Source organism: Mauremys reevesii, linkage group 1 (assembly GCF_016161935.1).
Source record: "Mauremys reevesii isolate NIE-2019 linkage group 1, ASM1616193v1, whole genome shotgun sequence".
NCBI lineage: Eukaryota > Metazoa > Chordata > Testudines > Geoemydidae > Mauremys > Mauremys reevesii.
In genome coordinates this window covers 21,285,810-21,305,739 of record NC_052623.1, presented here as the reverse complement: position 1 = coordinate 21,305,739, position 19,930 = coordinate 21,285,810, and the positions used below count along the sequence as shown (strand labels likewise).

The 19,930-nt window shown below is 45.3% G+C and overlaps 1 protein-coding gene across 8 annotated transcripts; it reads right to left on the bottom strand.

The window, feature by feature from the left end:
- Positions 1-1,665: 1,665 nt before the first annotated feature.
- AAMDC (adipogenesis associated Mth938 domain containing) lies at positions 1,666-19,916 on the bottom strand. 8 transcript variants are annotated; one of them, XM_039503964.1, is made up of 5 exons: positions 19,586-19,725; positions 18,929-19,103; positions 13,702-13,853; positions 3,558-3,653; positions 1,666-2,688 (listed from the first exon to the last, which is right to left on the bottom strand). In XM_039503964.1, the coding sequence occupies exons 1-5, from the start codon at positions 19,673-19,675 to the stop codon at positions 2,548-2,550; spliced, it is 654 nt and encodes a 217-aa protein (XP_039359898.1). In that variant the 5' UTR covers positions 19,676-19,725; the 3' UTR covers positions 1,666-2,547. The 8 variants fall into 8 exon arrangements, with proteins under 8 accessions (XP_039359898.1, XP_039359915.1, XP_039359882.1 ...); XM_039503981.1 differs by lacking the exon at positions 19,586-19,725 and adding an exon at positions 19,436-19,575; XM_039503948.1 differs by lacking the exon at positions 18,929-19,103 and having other exon boundaries at positions 19,586-19,916.
- Between the last annotated feature and the right edge of the window lie 14 nt (positions 19,917-19,930).

Genomic DNA, 19,930 nt, shown 5'->3' with positions numbered 1-19,930 from the left:
TCACCCACGGCTTTGGCTGAAACCGGGGCTGGGGCTGTGTGCCCCCCTTCTCCCCATGGCTTCAGCTGGGGCTGTGTGCCCGTGGCTTTGGCAGGGTCTGGAGCCCGGGCTGTGCCCCCCCAGTGGCGGAGGGGCTGTGGCTGTCAGCCCCTCCAACGGGGATCCAGGTGTCATTCTCTCCTGCCTCCCGCCCCCAGCCTTTTCTTCCCCGTTATTTTTAGTAAAAGTCACTGGCAGGTCGGTGCTCCTGTGAATTTTTGTTTATTGCCCACCACCTATCCGTGACATTTCCTAAAAATAACTGTGACAAAATCTTAACCTTACCTATGAGGCTACGGAAGCTACTGAGGCAGAAGTCTGGGCTCATTGACTAGCATTCCACATAATTACTTTGCGGGGCTGAAGGGAACAGCCACCCACGCTGATTCACATCACAACTGGATGACTTATGCTAATGCAGGAATTTGGTTATAATGGCAGGGGATGCAGTCTAACTGTATATGGGAAATCTACCTCCCTTTCCTCACCACCAGCTTCAAAGGGATGAAAGTTACTTCGAGAAGAAACTTAAAATGGCTGCAGCATAAAGGTACAGTACAAGGAAGGCATCTGATGGAAGTCAAACAGGCAAAAGTAAAAGGAGCTAACTGACCCAAAGACCATGATGGGAATGGAGCACACTGAAGCAGTTTGAGGAGCCGGTAATGTGCTACCCCCTTAAATAAACCAAGCTGGCTCTCATCTAGCCTCAGTTCTACAAATATGGCTCCAGCCTGAAACTGGATTAAATGTCATTTTGCTATGTGAATGGGAAGATTGAAAGAAAATCAGTGTAGGAACTGAGTTGCTGATATGCATCACTTCTATGCACATTGTGGGCACCACCAGATGTAGCTCAGATTGTTTGGTGGTGGGGCTTCTGCCAAGTAACTACTACTTGAGGCTTTCTGAAGCTTTGGCAGCTCAGGAGATTACACATCACGATGGCTGGATTTGGGTAGGGGCCATATCCTGGTCCAAGCACTAAAGTACAGCCTTGCATTAACAGTTGTTCATAATTTGTACAGAGTCTTTGGAGAGAAGGGCTTGTGCCCCTGACTTCTGTCAGAGAGCTAAAGCCTTTAGGTCAGTGCTTTTATTGCTCACCACACCAACTCTTCAGAATTACAGCATTTATACCGAGAATAATCCACCTACTAGTTATACCGGCTGCCATCTCAATGAATGCAAAGACACCCAGAAAGACGCTCCTGCTGTTTTAGATGAGCTACTGCCTCAACATAGCCCTAGTGTTGAAGGATGATATTGCAATTAAGAGAGATGAAAAGGAAGTTTGTGTTTTACAAACACTAGTTCTTCCTCTTATTTGCACTATGAAATCATTTACATTTAATACAAAATGGAGAAAAGCAAACGTTAAAGGAAAAGGAATTATTTCCAAAAATAGGAGCCAGGCAGAGTTGTTTCAACATGACTGCACAGCACTTAGCACAGTAGAACCCTTCTGATGGCCTCTGTGCCCTACTGTAATACATACAAGATGCAGATTGAAGTAACAGCTAGCAGTCCCTGTGGAACGAAATCTATCTTAGAGCTAATTTATAATTGGGTATATGTTACAGTAAGTCCAGCACAAGATAAAAGTGAAAGACAGGCACCATTCAATTAGGTTTAAAAGCTGCAGCTTTTATTAAACATCTACATGTGTTTAACGTTCAACTGATCGTCAGCACCTGGTCTAAAAATTCCAACCACCATTCCCCAGCTAGTTAGCAATGATCGGCCAGTCTAATATGCTGCATACTAGCTTTCACTTTCATTAACTATAAAACCAGGGTTTGAAGTAATCCCACTGCTGATACCATATGTTAGATTGTGTTCCTTATTGAGGTGTACTACTACATAACCTCTATAGCGATATCTTTTCTTTAGCTCCCAGTGACTTGTTTTCATGTAATGTAAAATTTACAAATCATAAGTCATGGAAAGAGTATTCATCCCAAAGAAGCCAATCCACCATCATTTCACTCTGCGTGCACTAAGAGTTTGGACAGCTCAAGGGATTGGCAATGGGAGGCAGAGCTTTTCACCATTTTTATACACCATTTTACACACATGATGGTAGTGACCAAATGTGATCATCCAACAGCTATTGCAAATCTGAAAAGAAGTGAAGTCTCAGATCATTTCCTAACAGGTTTTAAAAGTGAATATTTTACTTCAGCAGCTAGGCCAAACGTTAATGGTCAGAAGATGAATTATGCCTTCAGGCCTAGAGGATTAGGTCAAAAATCACAAGTGTAGGGAATCATGATTAAATAGTCTACCATATCCAGCACCGTGGAAGAACATTTGTGAGCAATTAGATTAATTTAAATTCCATACTGCTGTATTTCTCCTCTGTTTTAGGTCTTCATCTCACAGCCAGGCTTTGGTACAGTGGGAAATATGAACTATAAAGCCCCAATACTGACTACTATCATTTATTCAGTCAAAAGGCACAAGACGTTTTGGCTACGGAGGAAGAGGGCTGTATTGTTTAATTCATTAGCATGTTGAATGGAAGACACCTCCCACTTTGACTCCTTGAGCAACCAGTGCATTGTACTCCTTCACAGCCTTCTCAGTTTGCAGGACTAGCACATCAATCCCATTTTTCTTGAGATAGTCCACGGTAGATGCTGGTACCTGAGGAAGAGGAAAGGAAAAGGTAAGAACAAATGCTAGATTCTTTTCCTTGCAGACCAGACCTCCTAGTAAGAAACAAGTACGGGTTGCTCTGGTTCAGAAAAATGCTTCATTACATCTCATTTCAAAGGCAGTAAAGTAAACTTGTGGTAATAACCAAATTGGAAATAGGCTGGGAATAAACTTTGAATTCGTTATAGTGGAGAGAAAGGGAATTTGATTTCACTGTCTAATAGCAGCTAATGTATATCCATCTTGTATTCCTTCTTCTAACATGTTCCTAAATGCAATTCTGAACTGCACTATTAGGAGAAATTCAGGAGATAGTGGTGGAAGTGGCTGTGAATTAATATGTTACAGAATTTCCCAAGTGTGGAAAGCATTACAAGGATGCCTCTGCCAATTCGCTCAGCCTACCACATTCAAAAAGCTGAAGTGACACTTGGCAATACCCTTACTAGCCAGGGTAATCAATGAGACTTAAATTATTACAATGGGGGGGGGGGGGGAGAGCCAGTTTACAATCAGTTTTAAAGGTTTAAAAAGTAACCACTGTTTAAAGATTTTCATTGTTGCTGCTATTTCTACAGGTTGTAAACCCACTTACAGTTTGACACTGGGCTGCCAATGCATTGGTATCAAATGAGGTTACTTTCAGCAAATATCTCTACCCCCAAAATGCTGATTCTACATTTTTTACAACTTTTTTCGTAAGTGCTTCTGGGCTTTATAAAAAAAAAAAAACAGGTTCAGATTATGAGGCTGAAGATGAACTAGACTGTTCTCTGTGAAGGTTAGAAATGATCTCTGCCTAAAGGGGAAAAATATCAGCAGTTCCAAGGTGTGGGTGTATCCGACCAAAAACCTACCTGCAAGGCCTCGCTCATGCCACGACCAATCACTAAAGTTTTAACTCCCTTCTTGACAACTTCTTCAAGATCAGCTGGCTGCACACCTGGAGAATGCTAAGTTTGAAGGAAAAAAAGTGCTACAGTTTTCATGCTGAGAGCATCAAACAGCAACGCTTCATTTAAATATTTTCAACTGGCAGTGTCACAGGCTATAAGACAATGCATAGTAACATTACAAGAACTAATTAACATCCCTTTCTTCCCAACATCCATTTTATGTTATACTAGCCAGTCAAAGAATACTCAAACAAGAGAACCCAGGCAGATCCATCATATCTGGTCAAGGCACTCTTACTGAAGGAATAGTGGAACTCTCAGAACCCATCCTCAAACCACACCGCCCCCCCCCTCCCCCCAAGAGCCAATTTCCTCCAGGGGACAGCTGATTTCCTCCAGTAACAACCTCCCTCAGAACACCATCCTTGCCATCATACATTTCACCTCCCTATACACCAACACCCCTCACCAGCCTCACTGCCTGCTTCAAATATCTACAAGATAATGAACACTCCAGATAGCCACTTCAAACATCACCAAACACCCATTTCATTCTCACCCATAATTTTACATTCAACAACACTTTGTCTAAACCATGGGAACAGTCATGGGTACTAGGATGGCTCCCCAATATGCCAGCCACTTCATGGGCCACCTTGAGGAAGTATTTACCGCCATACTGTTGATGTACCTAAGAAACAATGATATTTTCATCCTCTGGAAAGATGACCTAAACTCCCTCATAGATTTCCACCACAACTTCAGTAACAACCATCACCATCCATCTCTAGAATACTCCCACACTAGCATCAACAATCCTGGACACCACGATCAGCTTCAACAAGGGAATCCTACAAACAATTATACACAAAAGCCACAGATCACCACACCTACCTTCACACATCCACTAACCACCTCAAACACAATCTGTTTAGCTACAGCCTGGCACACAGATAACATGGAATGTGCCCAGAAGAGAGAGTCTGGGATACACACCTTAACACAATTAAAACTGCCTTCAGTAAACAAGGATACTCCCCCAGAGAAGTAGATTGCATCATGGAATGGGCCACAAAAACCACCTGAGAGAAGCTACTTCAATGCAGAACCTCCCCTCCCACCTGCACACCTCTGGTTGTCACTGACCACCCCACACCGCCTACCCATCAATTACAACCCATACTCGATGGAACTACATCCTGAAATAAATCTTTCCTGAACACCCTCTTCTGGCCTTTAAACAACCTCTCAACCTTGCGAAACTCATCAGCAGAAGCTAGCTCCACAGACCAGTACACATCAACTCAAAAGTGGCACCAGACTCTGCCATAACAGATTCAAGACGAGTAGACATAGCTCCACTGATGCAATGATCAATATCCCCCACAATACACCTTTCAAGTTCCATGGGTCCTACACATACCTATCACATCATGTGGTGTACCTCATCCAGGGCATCAAATGCCCCAGTAACAACTATGTGGGTGAAACAAGAGAATTATGTTCCTGAATGAACTCTCACAGAAAAATAAAAAAAAAGCCACCATACAACCCATAGGCAAATGCTTTTCATAAAATGATCACTCCATATCTGATCTCCCAGGCCTTGTCCTCAAAGGAAACCTCAAAAGGTGCACAATGCCTTCAAAAGATGAGCCTGGCGGCTTAAATTCATAACTTTGCTAAATGCTATAAGCCATGGACTCAAAGACACTGGATTTCTGGCTCATTACAACAATCTGTAACCCACTAATCCTCCTTTCTCCCATGACTGCAGAGGTCTTAACAGCCATTTCACCTTGAATGGTCTCTTGCAGTATGTTACCTCCTTATGTTTAATAATCTTCTCTACCTTGTATTTAGATGTGACACTCTGGCCATGTCTACACTACAAATTTTTGCTACCACATTACATCAGCCTAAAGCCACCAGAGTTAGTATATCACCTGGGCATATGTATGCTTGGCTCCTTGCACTGGCACTGTGTGTACTCACCAGGAATGCTTGTGTTGATACACCGTGCAGTGCACCAGGGGTAGGCATCCCAGTATACAACTCACCATCGTCTAGCACACCGTCTTTTGGGAAGTTATGACAATGCATGGTGGGGCAAAAACTAGTGACACAGGGGTGACTGGGAGCCAGGAGGGGTCAACGTCCCAGCATGCAACTTTCTTCATCTCATGTCATCTATATTCCATAATTTTTTGCACCTTTTAAAAAAAAATCCCATGAACCCACACAGCCCTCCTCGCTGTCCACCATCTCTGACAGAAGCATGAAGCCTGCACAGCTCTGAACTATTGTCATGAGCGTTGCAAGCAATGGATGCATCATTCTCTGGTATTTGCAGAGCTGCAAGGACTAAATCAGCAGGGAACATCATGATTTCCTGGAGGACAGATTGCTGTTAAACATAGAATCAATTCAGGGTAGTTGTTGGCATTCACAAAGCAGCTGCAGCTGGTGGAGCACTGCTTCTGGGCCTGAGGAACATGCACCCACTGGTAGGATCACAGTGTAATGCAGACTTGGGATCACGAGCCCTGGTTGCAGAACTTTCGGATGTGCAAGGCCACATTCCTGGATCTGTGTGCCAAGCTCTCCCCTGCCCTCCAGCGCAGGGACACCAGAATAAGGGCTGTACTAACAATGGAGAAGCAAGAAGCTATTGTACTGTGGAGACATGCAACACCAGATTGCTACTGGTCAGTGGAAAAATCATTTTGGAATTGGAAAATCCACTATGGAGGCCATTGTTATGCAAGTGTGCAGAGCCATTAATAGTCTCTGGCAATGCAGGACTGTGCTTCTTGGCAACGTGCAGGACACAGAGGATGGATTTGAAGCACGTGGGCTTCCTAAGTTTGGTGGAGTGATAGATGGCACAAACATCCCTATTTTGGTACCAGAATACCTTGCCACAGTGTACATCAACAGAAATGGCTATTTTTCTATGGTGATACAAGCACTGGTGGATCATCAGGGACACTTCACCGACATCAGTGTGGGCAGGTCCGGGAAGGTGCATGACGCTCACATCTTTAAGAACACAGAACTGTTCAGAAAGCTACAAGCAAGGTCTTTCTTTCCCAACTGCCAGATTACCATTAGCAATCTTGAAATGCCAACAGTGATCCTGGGGAACCTAGTGCCCCTTGCTCATGATGCCACATGCCAGCCACCTTGACAGCTCCAAGGAACAATCCTACTGGCTCAGCTCAGGTGCAGAATGGCAGTTGAATGTGCTTTTGGCAGACTGAACGGAGGCTGGCATTGTTTACTCAGAAGATTGGATCTTAGTGAGAAAAACATCCCAATGGTTATAGCTGCTTCCTGTGTCCTGCATAATATCTGTGAAGCAAAGGGAGAAAAATTGGTGCAGAGACAGAGGTTGAGCAGCTGTCTGCTGAGTTTGAACAGCCAGACACAAAGGTTATTACAAGAGCTCAACACAGAGATACGTGGCTCAGGGAGGCTTTGAAAGAGCACTTTAACAGTAAGCCACAGTAATGTGTTGAGGTGTACTGTGCTCTACTTGGTCCTACTGTTCTGGGAGGAATTGTGTGGTGCCTGGTGTATATGTATGAACAGAACACTGTCAATGCACCTATTTAATTTTGCGGTGGTTGCAGTACATTTGATTATTACACTGTTTTTGTCACTGAGCTTATGACTTTTGTCACACTATACAAAAACAAGTAAGTGGGCACTTTCAATCCCACTAGGCACTCTGCAGCATATGTTGGGAACTAATAATGAATTATTCCAAACAATACAATTTTACTGAGTAATGGAAACATTGCAGGTGCTATAATGGAGTTCTCCGTAGACTGCAAAGGGAAGCAAGCCCCTGACTGTTGAACCTGTAGGTCCATAAGAGTCTGCAGCATCTGTGTTTGCTGCCAGAGAAGCCCCATTATATCCTGGTGCATCTCCCTCTCCTTTTCCTGCCAGGACTCCAGAGCCTCTCTCCTGTCTGCTATGGCTTGCAGGATCTGGCTGAATCTGTCAGCCTGCATCCTTTTTTCCCCTCCTCCTTATCTGGCTTAGGCATGCTGCAGTTGTGGAGGGGAAATCTGCAAGGGCAACAGCAGCAGTACAGATAAAACGCACAGAGGTGCCCCTGTCAGTATAGTCACAACAGAAAACAAAAGTTCGGATTCAGAATTCCCTTCCCTTGCTCCCCTAAAGTTTTATGTAAGACATGCTCATTGCCACTTCTGCCTTGGAATGATTGTGCACGGCTTCAGCCACAGTGAGTATGGCATGGCAGGGGCAAGGAAAATGAGGAAGGAATTGCTTGGTTCCATGGAACTGAGTATAGGGCAATTACACTGAATATTGGCACCATTTTCCACCCGCAGTGGTGATTTTAGTCAATATCTCACTCCTGAGGGTAACAAAGGCAGGAAGCACAGCTGTTGCTGGCATCCTGAAGCCACCGGGTACCCTATGCTCCTAGCCTGTTTACTGCAATGGTGCCTACTGAAGTTTTATTGTCAACTGGCATGGGAAAGCGTCCTACAGTGGAAGAAGAAATGAGGCTACCATCCCTAGAAACCTTCAGGAGAGGATTGCAGAGTACCTCCACAAAAGTTACATCAAGCTCTCTCAGGAGGATCCTGGGGCCATTTCTCTGTACATAAACAAACTACTCTGCACAGCGGTCCCCCTCCCACCTAACTACAGGGGTATGAAAAGCAGATAACTCTACTTCTCCTTGTTGTACCACTAGCTCTTCTAGTATGAGTAAAGTAGTGAAAAGCAGTGTCCTGTTAAGTTGGAGGTGTCAGTACAATATTGTAATGGGAAATACATTTACACACTAACCCAAGGTTCCTTCCCCGTCTTGCCTGTGCTCGACTGACTGGACTGCAGTGGTGTCTCAAACAGATCCTGGCTCGTGGCATAGTTTGATCCTTTCCTGGTTGCATGTCCCCCATCCTCCTCCTTGCTGTTTGCAGCAGCGACATCAGGCTCCTCAGAGGTATCCAGGGTGGTCTGCGAGGTGCTAGTGGGCTCTCCACCAAATATGGCATGCGGCTCTTTTTGTAAAACTGGCAAGTCTGGCTTGGCATCAGATCAAGTATTGGCCTCTCTGGCCTTCTGGTATGCTGACAGTATACTATATGTCTGGATCATGTAGCCAGTACAGTACGATCAGCTGGGCACTTCTACATAACAGAGAGCTACTAGGTGGGCTTGTCAAGCTGGACAATCAGGAAAAAGCACTTCAAAAATTCACAGGATTTTAAGGGGCGAGCAAAGGGCTTCCAGTCTCCATGACTGCTGGGCAATGGAGTTCACAGCTGTGACCAGAGCAGTCACTGTTGAGCACTGTGAAACAGCTGCTGGAGGACTGTTAAGAACAACATAGGTAATGCAGCGTCTACACTTCTGCAGCAGCGATCTCAGTACAACAACCATGACACAATGACACTCGGGGAGGTAGTGTTAATGTGTTGCCATCAGGGAGTGTTTTCAGCGATTGGAGACAAATGTAAGTATAGACATGCACAATTAGATTGACATAAGACACACTGCCTCAACCTAACTTTGTAGCGTAGACCAGGCCATTCAGTATCTTTCCCAGACCTGATGCTTGATAGCTTGTCTCTTGTCTCTTTCACCAAGAGAAGTTGGTGCAATAAAGATTCTCACCCACCTTGTCTCTCTAATATCCATGGCTACAACACCACTGCAAAAGGAGGATACTCTAGGTAGTTTAAATGTACCAGTGAAAGAGGATTATCATCAATTGACCATATGAATGATATGCTAACATATTATATAGAGCGCTATAAACTGAGAGGATGTGTAGCCCCTCTACACATTCATAAAGTATTTCAGTTTGGCAGCTAACGTCTCAGATACTAAAAATTAAATGAATACTGTCAGATTAAAACAACAGCAAAAGTTTAGTGTTAAAATCAACAAAACCTTATTGAAGTCAATAGGATTACACAGCTGTGATAGAATAAAGTTTACCCCGCTCATTTATTAAAAAAAAAAACCAGATTAAAACTGAAAATGTTAAATGCAACTTTCTACTTGTTTGTATTTTTTATTTTGTGAATTTCATTCAGTATGGATAGTTATACTGGTCAGTTTTTACTTCATTGTATAGTCTGTTTCATTTTCTAGTTCTCCTGTACTATCCTAATGCTGCAGTGTTTGGTAGAGGAATGTTTAAATCCAAACAATGATTTTAATTAAAGAGATTAATCTCCTTAAAATATTTATGGAAGATTTTGACTGAATTAAAAAAAAAAATGTGAATTTTTCCCTGATTTACTCATTCCCTTTAACAAAAAACAACACACACACCAAAACCCGCCATACTGTTTCACAGATTTTTCCACTGTTTTTCCTACATTAACTTTTCTGCTGCTTCTGTCTATATAAGGTTAGCAGTAAATGTACCATAAACACAAACAGAAGAACTATGCCTTGTATTTGGCTACAGTATGGTCTCTTTTCAATGTGAAAATTGTTACCATTAATCTATTCAAGTCTTTAAAGAGATTAAAATATTCTTTAAGAATGTGACTGAGGGACTGACCATGTTTTTTCTTTCCTTACAAAATAGGCAGCGCTGTAGCAGATCTTTGAACAATTCTTCTGGAAGACAACTATCAAAGGCACATAAATGTGATCAGACAACCAGCTAACTTGCACGAACGTGGAACCGTTCCTTCCCTCCCAGAAAATATCCCATTCACTGTAGAAACTAAGGCCAAAGCATCAGCCTACAATTTAATAACATGACTCTTGTTGTTTCACTCGTTTTCCAACTTTGCCCTCTGGGGGATACTCTGATGGTTTGGGGATCCACATTCCTTCCTTCCCCAATCTTCAGTATTACAGAGGACCAGACAACTCTTTTCATTGCATGTCATCCCTGTTCTTTAATCACTGTGTGCTGTTACTGTCAGTTGTCAGATTTCTTTTTCAAGCAGAAGTCTTTCCAAGCTGAAGCCAACTTTTCACCAGTTCCTTAAGTTTCAAGTGAGGGAAGCCACCATGTTACAGCAATATTATCATCCCCATTCCACAATGCCATGTGACAGCTGGGTCTCATCTTTAGTTCCTCAGGCTAGAAATATGGCATAAACACCAGGCTGCTCTAGACCCAGCAAGGGAAATAGAGAGTTTCCTGTCCCTTTAGCCTACGTAGGTTTGTGTGCCCTCTCCTACACTACTCACCTTGTTACAGAGCCTTGCTGGGTGGGCGTAACCATTTAAAAAAAAAAAGTGTGTTTATGAAAGAGAAAATTCCTTATGGGCCTTTGAGGTACGTTAGAAACCTTTGTGTACTTTAACGATAGTCACTTAGACCTAAATAAAAGGAAAAGGTACGGCTTAATGCAATTACAATAATTAGATAGCCGGTGAGGGTTCACTGCCTGTGATCAACACTTGGAACAAAAACAAAAAAAATATTTTGTTTACACAAAGATTTTCTGAGAGGGGCGCTGTCTGTTTCTTAACAAACAAGCTTCATGGGGAGGGAGATCTAACGTGGGAGCAAATGCATTATCCCAGCCAATTCTCCTGATTTGGGGGCTAGGGGATAAAGAAACTGCAGTAGAATTTCTTTGTCTGTCTGTTCTCTGTTCTCCACTCTACCTCTCAGGAATCCTGTTCCTTTTTTCCCAGTAGCAGCTGGCACAGAAGTGCAGTCAGCCAGGGAGGCTGCCTTTTATCCCCCAGGGTTAAGGTCACATGGACTGTTACTCCTTAAAGCTACAGAACCCTGCAGAGCCAGTTACGCAGTTTTCCCAAGGAGAGGAGAATTACCTACAGGGCATCAATTTGTCAGCACAGCAGCAAAGGAAGCAATTTATTTCTAACAAGAGTGCAGAGCATGAGGGGCACCCTGGTGACAGCACCTGATGCACAGGCTTCAGCCCTGTGAATAGAAACACCCCTACAGGAAGCACACCCTTGTCTGGGTCACGAGGTAAGTGCTGTGACTATCACCCAAACATTCCCAGTCTGTTAATCAAATAAAGAGAACCTTTTCCTAGCACATTTGGAGCTGGGAAACCTTAGTTCTATTCCCTTTTTTGCTGCGTGCTGTATGATCTTAGCCAAGTCACATAATTGCTCCGTGCTTGCTTCCCTATCTGCAAGTACAGAGCTTTAAAAGTGACCTGCAAAGGGAAAAATATGGGTGTGTTTTTTGTTATTGAAAGTGGATAAAGGAGGTCTGTTTTTTCTTGTAATTTTTTTAACCGTATAGATTTCAGGAATGTTGCATCTTATTTTCCCTGCATTAGCTGGAGGAGTCCTCAGATGAGCTGCTATGGACTTGAGGCTTTCTCAGCCTTCAGCTGAAGGGTGCTTGTTTGAATCTTTATAAAGAGCATATTCCTCCCAAGCGTATTGTAGGTGTTAAAAAAACACAAGTTTGAAACAGTCTAACCAAAAATTACTTCCTGTTCAATTAATCAGGTTTCATTTGCATGACTTTTCTGCTATTATAAACCTTCTTGTTCTCCAGTCATCCAGAGATTCTTAAAGGAAAAAATAGGGTAGATAAGATCTCAATTTCTAATGTAAAAAGGAAAAAAACCAAAAACCTGACCCCCTCACCCTCCACTCTGCTTCAGGCCCTTCTTCTACATAATAAAGTAGCACAATAAAAAAAAGGAAGGGGGGGGGGCTCACTAATTCACATTTTCCCCATTTGCCAGTCAGTTAAGATCACTACACAAAGGGCGTTATATACTGTAAGTATCAAACTAATACTCAGTGCTGGAAGACATTTCTCTCTAAAGATTCTATATTGAGCTCCTAAACAAGGGCTCCAGGCCTGCAGCTGGGTTCGCACCAGGCCAATTGTCTTCAGTGGGGTTCTGTGTGCCCACATAAGATATAGTTGTAGGTTCAGGACCAAGAGCATTAGTCTTGGTCTACGTGTGACTTTTGTACCCATTTCACTTTTGGGTAGGGGTGTGTGGGGTTTTTTGCTGATATAGTTATACCAGTACAACCTCCACTTTGAGAACACAGTTATATTAGCATAAAGATTCGGGTGGGTAAACTATGGCCCATGGGTTCCATCCGGCCTGTCAGGGCTTTGGAGCCGGCCTGCAAGACTGCCACCTCCGTGGCGCCGTGGGCCCTGCACCGCTCCTGGAAGTGGCTGGCACTACGTCCCTGCGGCCCATGGGGGAGGGGTAACAGAGGGCTCCATACGCTGCCCTCGCCTGCAGGCACTGCCCCCCGCAGCTCCCATTGGCTGGGAATGGGGAACTGCGGCCAATGGGAGTTTTGGGGGAGGTACCCGCAGGCGAGGGCTGAGCACAGAGCCCTCTTCCCCCACCCCCCCCAGGGGCCGCAAAGACATGGTGCCAGCCGCTTCCTGGAGCAGCATGGGGCCAGGGAGCCTACCCTGGCCCTGGGGTGTGCCACTGCCACCCCAGAGCCACTCCAGGTAAGCGGCTCCGGGCCAGAGCCCGCAGCCCGAACCCCTTGTGCACCCCAACCCCCTGCCCTGATTCCCCTGCCCCACTTCTCCTGCACCTCAACTCCATGCCCTGAGCCCCCTCCTGCACTCTGCACCCCAACCCCGTCCTGAGCCCCCTTGTACACCCCGCACCCCTCCTGCACCCCAACCCCTTGCCCTGAGCCCCCTCCTGCACGCCGCACCCCTTCCTATACCCCAACCCCCTGCCTCAGCCCTACATTCATGGTCCTGCATGCAATTTCCCCACCCAGATGTTGCCCTCGGACCAAAAAGTTTGCCCACCCCTGATAAAGATGCTTTATCCTGGTATAACTTATTTCCCTTCCCATAGCAGAATAGCTATACCAGTATAAAAGCGGACCACAAGCTAAATATGAGTCAACAGTATAACACTGTTGCAAAAAAAGCAAACATCATTCTGGGATGTATTTGCAGGAGTGTTGTAAGCATGATATGAGAAGTAATTCTCCATGCTCTACTCCACGCTGATTAGACCTCAGCTGGAGTATTGTGTCCAATTTTGGACGCCACATTTCTTAGCTTCCACTACTGGTAAATACAGCAGTAACTGTTCCCAAGAAAGCTCTCTTAGCCCCTACTTTAAAATAGACTAAACAATGTACTTACATTTGTCCCTGTTTCTCTCCAATCCCAGGTTCGGCTCCCTCCTGGCCACACTTTGCAGTCCTTATAAGTTGTAGAACAACCTTTCACCATCATCTGACCCCATGAAAGGGAAGCGATTTCAGGAGAAGACGACATCGCCAAATTGAAAAGGTCTGAAATAAACAACATTAGCTACATGGCACCATAACATGTATGGCGCTTATCAGAAAAATAAGTGTTCATGCCCTGAGGAGCTTGGAATGTAAGTAAATACAGATGTTACTCATAATGAGTGCTGAGGAAGAAAGGAAGGACAGTCTTTTGGTTAAAGCACTGGATTGGGGCTCAGATGATGTGTTCAGTTCTCAGCTCTGGCAGACTTCATGTGGGACCTCCGGCAAGACATTTAATTTCTTGATGTCTCAGATCCCCATCCGTAAAACAGGGATGATACTACTTCTCTGTCTTACTGGGGTTTTGCAAAGATAAATCCATTAATTATTGGGTGATGCTCAGATACTATGGTAATATCAACACTTAGATAGATGGTTATGGTGCCCAAGATGGGCTGGAGGAGGAGGGTAAAATGCAAGATATTTGCTGTGTCAGCTTTGAATTAAGGTTCAAATGTATTCAGTAGAACAAGGAAAGATAGCTGTATGCTATACAAAGGACTCACTTTTAGGAATGTTTGCGTACTGGATTGTTTCTTCCACCCTCCCTTTTTCCCCACTTGTGAGTGGGGTCATTGATGACTGAAAGCTATTACACCATTTCCTTTGTCAGTCTACTTTAGGCATTTCTAATGCACCCATCACAGTCTGATCTAGGCAGTGATCAGGGACAGTGGAAGACACTAGAAAGGAACAAAATGCTCCCTTTCCCACAAAACCAAGAAGGGCAGCAGGGGGAAGCCACGCTGTCTTTACAGCACCAGAGATGGATCTCTGATAGGAGTCTTCCACTAGACCTCAGCTCATCACACAGGTGATAGGGTGGCAGATACTACAGGAATGCTTTAGATCGGCTTGCTAGATATTAGACCACCATCCTAGAGATTTGTCTTTCTGCCCTTCCAGTTCCTGAGTGGGGTGGGCTGAAAACAACCAGTTTTCTATTGAAATGCTATCTCTGCACTGAAGAGAGCTCTGTTCATTCTGTTCCAACTCATGTGAAGAGTGGACTCTCTTTATAAGGTGAATAGTAAAAAGGCCCTTTAATTGAATGTATGGAATTCAACCACCCACTTAAAAACTACATTCTCTTCTCCTGTCTATCCAGATTTCTACTCAGAGAAACATTTCCCCATCCTGAAGTTGTGTTAAATTGTTCAAATTCGACAGCAAAATCCACTGCAGGAAGCCTGGTGTTGCTGATTAACGAGAGAGTCCTCACAAAAGAGCAATCTCTGGATTAACAGATTTTCAGTCCTCTTGGAAAATCTTAAGGAAAAACCTGCTAACATTTGCACAAAGGCTCAAATAACATTACAGTAACCTTGCAATGCAACCCCCCTCCCCCTTACACACACCAAGGCAAACTATGGTACCAGACAGTAGATACTCTTCTTTGACTGCCAAGAATGCATTTGAGTTTGCTGCCTCAAATGTCACACGAAGAACAAACAGCACTACTACCTGGGACTCAGCAAAGGCTTTAGACTGCCTCAGCATTTATGCTTATAGCATGATAATAGGAAAACTTTTTTTGTTGACTCCTTCCGAAGCTAAGGACAAAGTGCCTGATACCCTTGTGCGCAAGGGATGTCCCCTGCATAAGACTACAGCTCTACTAGATTTGTGTCTTTCGGTTCTCTCTGTACATGTCTGCAATCAATGCCATTCCTTTCATGTGGAAACGCAAATCTTCATTTCTGAGAGGTATGTGAAGTGAGGCAGCAACAGAAGAAGAAAGGAAGAACAAGGGCAAGTCTCAAGACAAAGGAGATCAGTCACTCACCTCTGTTCACCCACACAGACCAAAGGGTAAAAGTAATAGAGCAGATAATCTAGAAGTTAGCTCTGAACAGGAGAGTTTCTGCATAAAATATTTGTGATGGTTTACTAAGAAACAAGTATTATGGAGTTACAATAGCTCGAGATTATACAGAAGAGAGTTATAGTTCTCTTTAGATAGATGACAAAAGATTTGGGGTATGAAAAACTTTCCATAGGAAGAGAGGTTGAAATAACTGGGGCTGTATAACAGAGACAGGACATAACGTGAATGGGATAGAGAATGTACATCAGGAGCTCCTATTTGCCTTTCCAATAACATAAGAATAAGGAGGCATTTAGTGAATTTGAAAGACAAAACTTAAAACTAGTTAAAGGAAATATGTATATATTGGGAATAATTAGTCTATGGAACTTATTGCCACAAGATATCATTGAGGTAAACAGCTTAATAGAATTCAGGAGGGCATCTAAAAGTTGCATTTAAAAACAGTTATTTTTAGAAGGAATATAAGTCTCTATTTTTTGGAGTGTCATCCCATAACCGTCTCTTAACTGTCCACTATGGGTTGCCCTGTATGTTCTTTTGAAACATGAGGTACTGTCTAAGGTCTGATCTGCTACTATAGCAATTCCTATTTTCCTATGAAAGGCAAGTTAGTGGAGGAATGGATCAGGATTCCAGCCATGACATGCATAATAGGGGCAGTGTTAGGGAGCTGATTAAGTTAAGTAGATTTGCAAACATAGGCAATATGGGAAGACAGAGACTTAAAATCAAAGATGATACCTAGGTTACAGACTGTGTGGAGGCAATATAAGAGGTTATGGCAGGAGATGTAAGTCAAGAGGGAAATGGAGTTGTGCATGAGAATGCTTTTCTTGCCCTTTCGCTGTCTTTGAGACATTGAGAAAGTAAGTTAAGATGAAACCACATGTTCTGCATAATCAAAACAGGCAGAGAGAGTGGACAGGAAGGAATTGTTAGAAATATCCGAGGATGTGAACAGTTGGTAACATCAACATAATAGTGGCAAGTACATTTAAAGTCTGACAGAAGTTCACACAAGAAGAAAATTGAAAGAAAACAGCAGTGGGCCAGGAATTAAACCTAGCGGAACTCCAAAGAAGAGGTGTGGGACCAGATCTTTAAAATTACTTATGCACCTAAATATGCAGACAGATGCCAAATGGGATTTTCAAAAGCACCTATGCATCTAACTCCCAGTGTAGTTAGACCTCAGTGCAGAGTAACAAGAGGCAGAGTGATCAGAAAGGTAGGTATGTCAGGAGGGAATCAGAGATAACTGTGCATTGAGATGGTGAAGGAGAGCAAAGTGGTTCATAAAAATCCAAGCCTGGCCTGAGATCAAGGAGGATGAGAACAAAGGAGTCAATCACCATCAAAGAGTTCTGACTATGGAGGAGAGCAATTAATATGCTCTGAACAGAAGGGGTGGATAGACAGGTGAGATAAGGTGACTTTTTTATTGCACTTGAAAAAGGGGAACAGTAGAGATGGTGCAGCTGTTAGAGTCAGGGTTATGAGAGATTTATAACTGAAAAAAACAATGGTTGGACAGTTATATAGGGAACAAGAGGAGGGGCAGGATTAAATTTTAGAAGAGACGGGGGTCAGAAAAAGAGGCAGATTTAGTGTTTAAGAATCAAGAAGTTCTGGTTTAGGAAATGATTAGTTTAGCTTCATTGTTTAATCTGGGGAAAGTAAACTAGTGAGCAGATTGCTCCAGGCATAAGAGGACCATGACAGAAGGCACAAAGCTGAGAATGGTAAAAAGAAGTGAAGGACAAAGAACTGGGAGGAGAGTATGGAGTGGGGTGGGAGGGGTGGGGAAAATGGGAGAATTGAGAACAGAAACACAGAGGGGCAAGATTACATAGAGCCCTGTAGGAGGAGGATAAAACACAGGAAACTAATTCTTGAAACTTATTTAAAATATCTTGTTGGAATGATACATGGAACTAATTTCTGCTTCCTTCCTCCAACATTTGATAGTGTGGCCTAATTTTAGGACAATCACACATTTGGTATTTAGCAGGTTGAATCCTAGTAGTACTACTGATCAAGGACCTATGTCCCCATGGGGCCATCTGGGAGAAAACTGTCCCTTTTTACTGCATCCTAAGCAGTGTATCTGAATGTCAGCACCCAGAACAAGAGCCTAGTTTATGGGAATCAGCCAACTGCTCATTATAGGTGCATTCAAACAGCTGTGATAGGTTGCTAAATCAGAAGGAACATACATTCTTCTTTTTACTGCTGTTCAACCAACACCCGATTCTGTCACCTTTACGCACAATAACTATCTAACATACCTATAATTAAGGCTGCAAGTATGTCACTGAAGTCACAGATTCTGTCACCTCTGTGACTTCTGCAGCAGCCAGTGCACCTAGCTCAGAGGCAGCTCAGGCAACCCCTTCACCAGGTGCACAGGTCACTGCTGGGGCAGTCTCAGGCCACCATGCCCACAGCAGCAGAGTTTGGGTGTGGGCTGGGGCATGGGACAGAGTGAGGTGGGCTCTGGGTGGCGCTTACCTGGGGGGCTTCCTGGAAGCAGTGACATCCTCCTCACTCAGCTGCTAGGTGGAGGTGTGGCCAGGCAGCTCTGCACTGTTTTGCAGTTCCCTTTGGCTGGGAACTATGGCCAATGGGAGCTGCAGGGGCGGTGCCTACAGGTGGAGGCAGTGTGCAGAGCTGCCTGACCATACCTCTGCCTAGGATGTCGCTGAGCTAGGGGGATGTTGCTACTTCCAGGGAGCCTTCCAGCCAGGTAAACACCACCCAGAGCCCGCCTCACCCCATCCCGTGCTCCTGCCGCACCCAAACTAAGTCTGTTGCTGCTGGGAGGGAAAAGGGGGAGGCACAGATGCAGCTATTCAGCCTGCCGGCCCTGCCAACCACTTCCCCAGCACTAGTGGGTGTCCCTGGCCACACACTGCTGCTGCCCACCTACCCACCCCCAGCACCAGTGGGGGTCCCAAGCTGCACGCTGCCACCCGCCCCCCCTCCAGCACCAACTAAAACTTGGGGTGGGAGCTGCCCGAGACCCCCATTGGTGCTGCTACCTGCCCCCCCTCCAGCACTAGTGGGGGTCTCGGGCAGCTCCCATCCCAAGTTTTAGTCATTGATATTTTTAATAAAACTCAGGGACAGGTCATGGGCCATGAATTTTTGTTCACGGCCCGTGACTTTTACTAAAAATGACCATGATTAAAACGTAGCCTTACTTATAATCACTGGACTATCCTTCCTTATCATCATATCTTACTCTGCTTGTAGCCCCACCAGCTGAGTAAAACACTCCCCAGCATGAGGATGGCAGAATCAGGCTCGCAGCAAACAAGATGTTTTGGGGGTGATGTCTCGGTAACAGGAGACAGGACGGAATGTTGGAAACAGGATGGAACGTTGGCACTGGCAGGTTCTGTGACAGTTGGCGCCTCCTGATAGGGAAAAGCTGCCTCTGATGCCCAAAGGAAACCCCATCTATTCCCCCTACCCCACTTCAGCCCTCCCCCCCCCGTGGAAACTCCATTTACCCCTCACATTCCAGCCCCCTCAAAGAAACCTCATTTACCCCAGTCCAGCCCCCCTATGGAAACCCCATTTATCCCTCAACCCGGGAAGGGAAGAGTCCAATTTACCCCTCACCTCCCCCCCAGGAACACCCCAGTTACCCCACGCCCTCCAAAGTCACGCGCAGGACGTTTAACCGACCGCCCCCCGGGAGGGAGGCGCCTATTCACCCCTCCCCCTCCCAGGGCAGCCCGTTCACCTCTGCCCACGCCTGAGACATGGGCACGCGCCCCTGCCTCCCAGGGGCCCGTCCTTAACCCCCCCGGGGGGTGTTTGCTGTCCCCTTAGCCTGCCTGGCCCCCGGGAAGCCACGCCCCCTTGGGGACACCCGCCAGCGCCCCCCACTCACGCGGCAAGCCCAGCTCCGCTCGCCCCCTCCCGTCAGGAGAGCTGCAGCGGCCTCTCTGCCCCGGGGGGACACGCCCCCCTCCCCGCTCATTGGCCAGCTCCCCGACACAGGCCACGCCCCCCGCGCTGTAGCCTTCGCCCCATCCCGCGCTCCGAGAGTAACAGGAGCTGACTCCTCCGTCTCGATCTGATTGGCTGCCCCGGACTCCGTCCCCGCCCTCCCTCCTTCCCCCGCCTTGTTTTCGTTCCCGTGTCACACGAGGCAGGCGGGGGAGTAGTCGAGTAGGGCAGCTCTGGCCGGCGCCCCGCTGTTGCATTGTGGGATAGTGGCGCCGGGGAGCGGGGT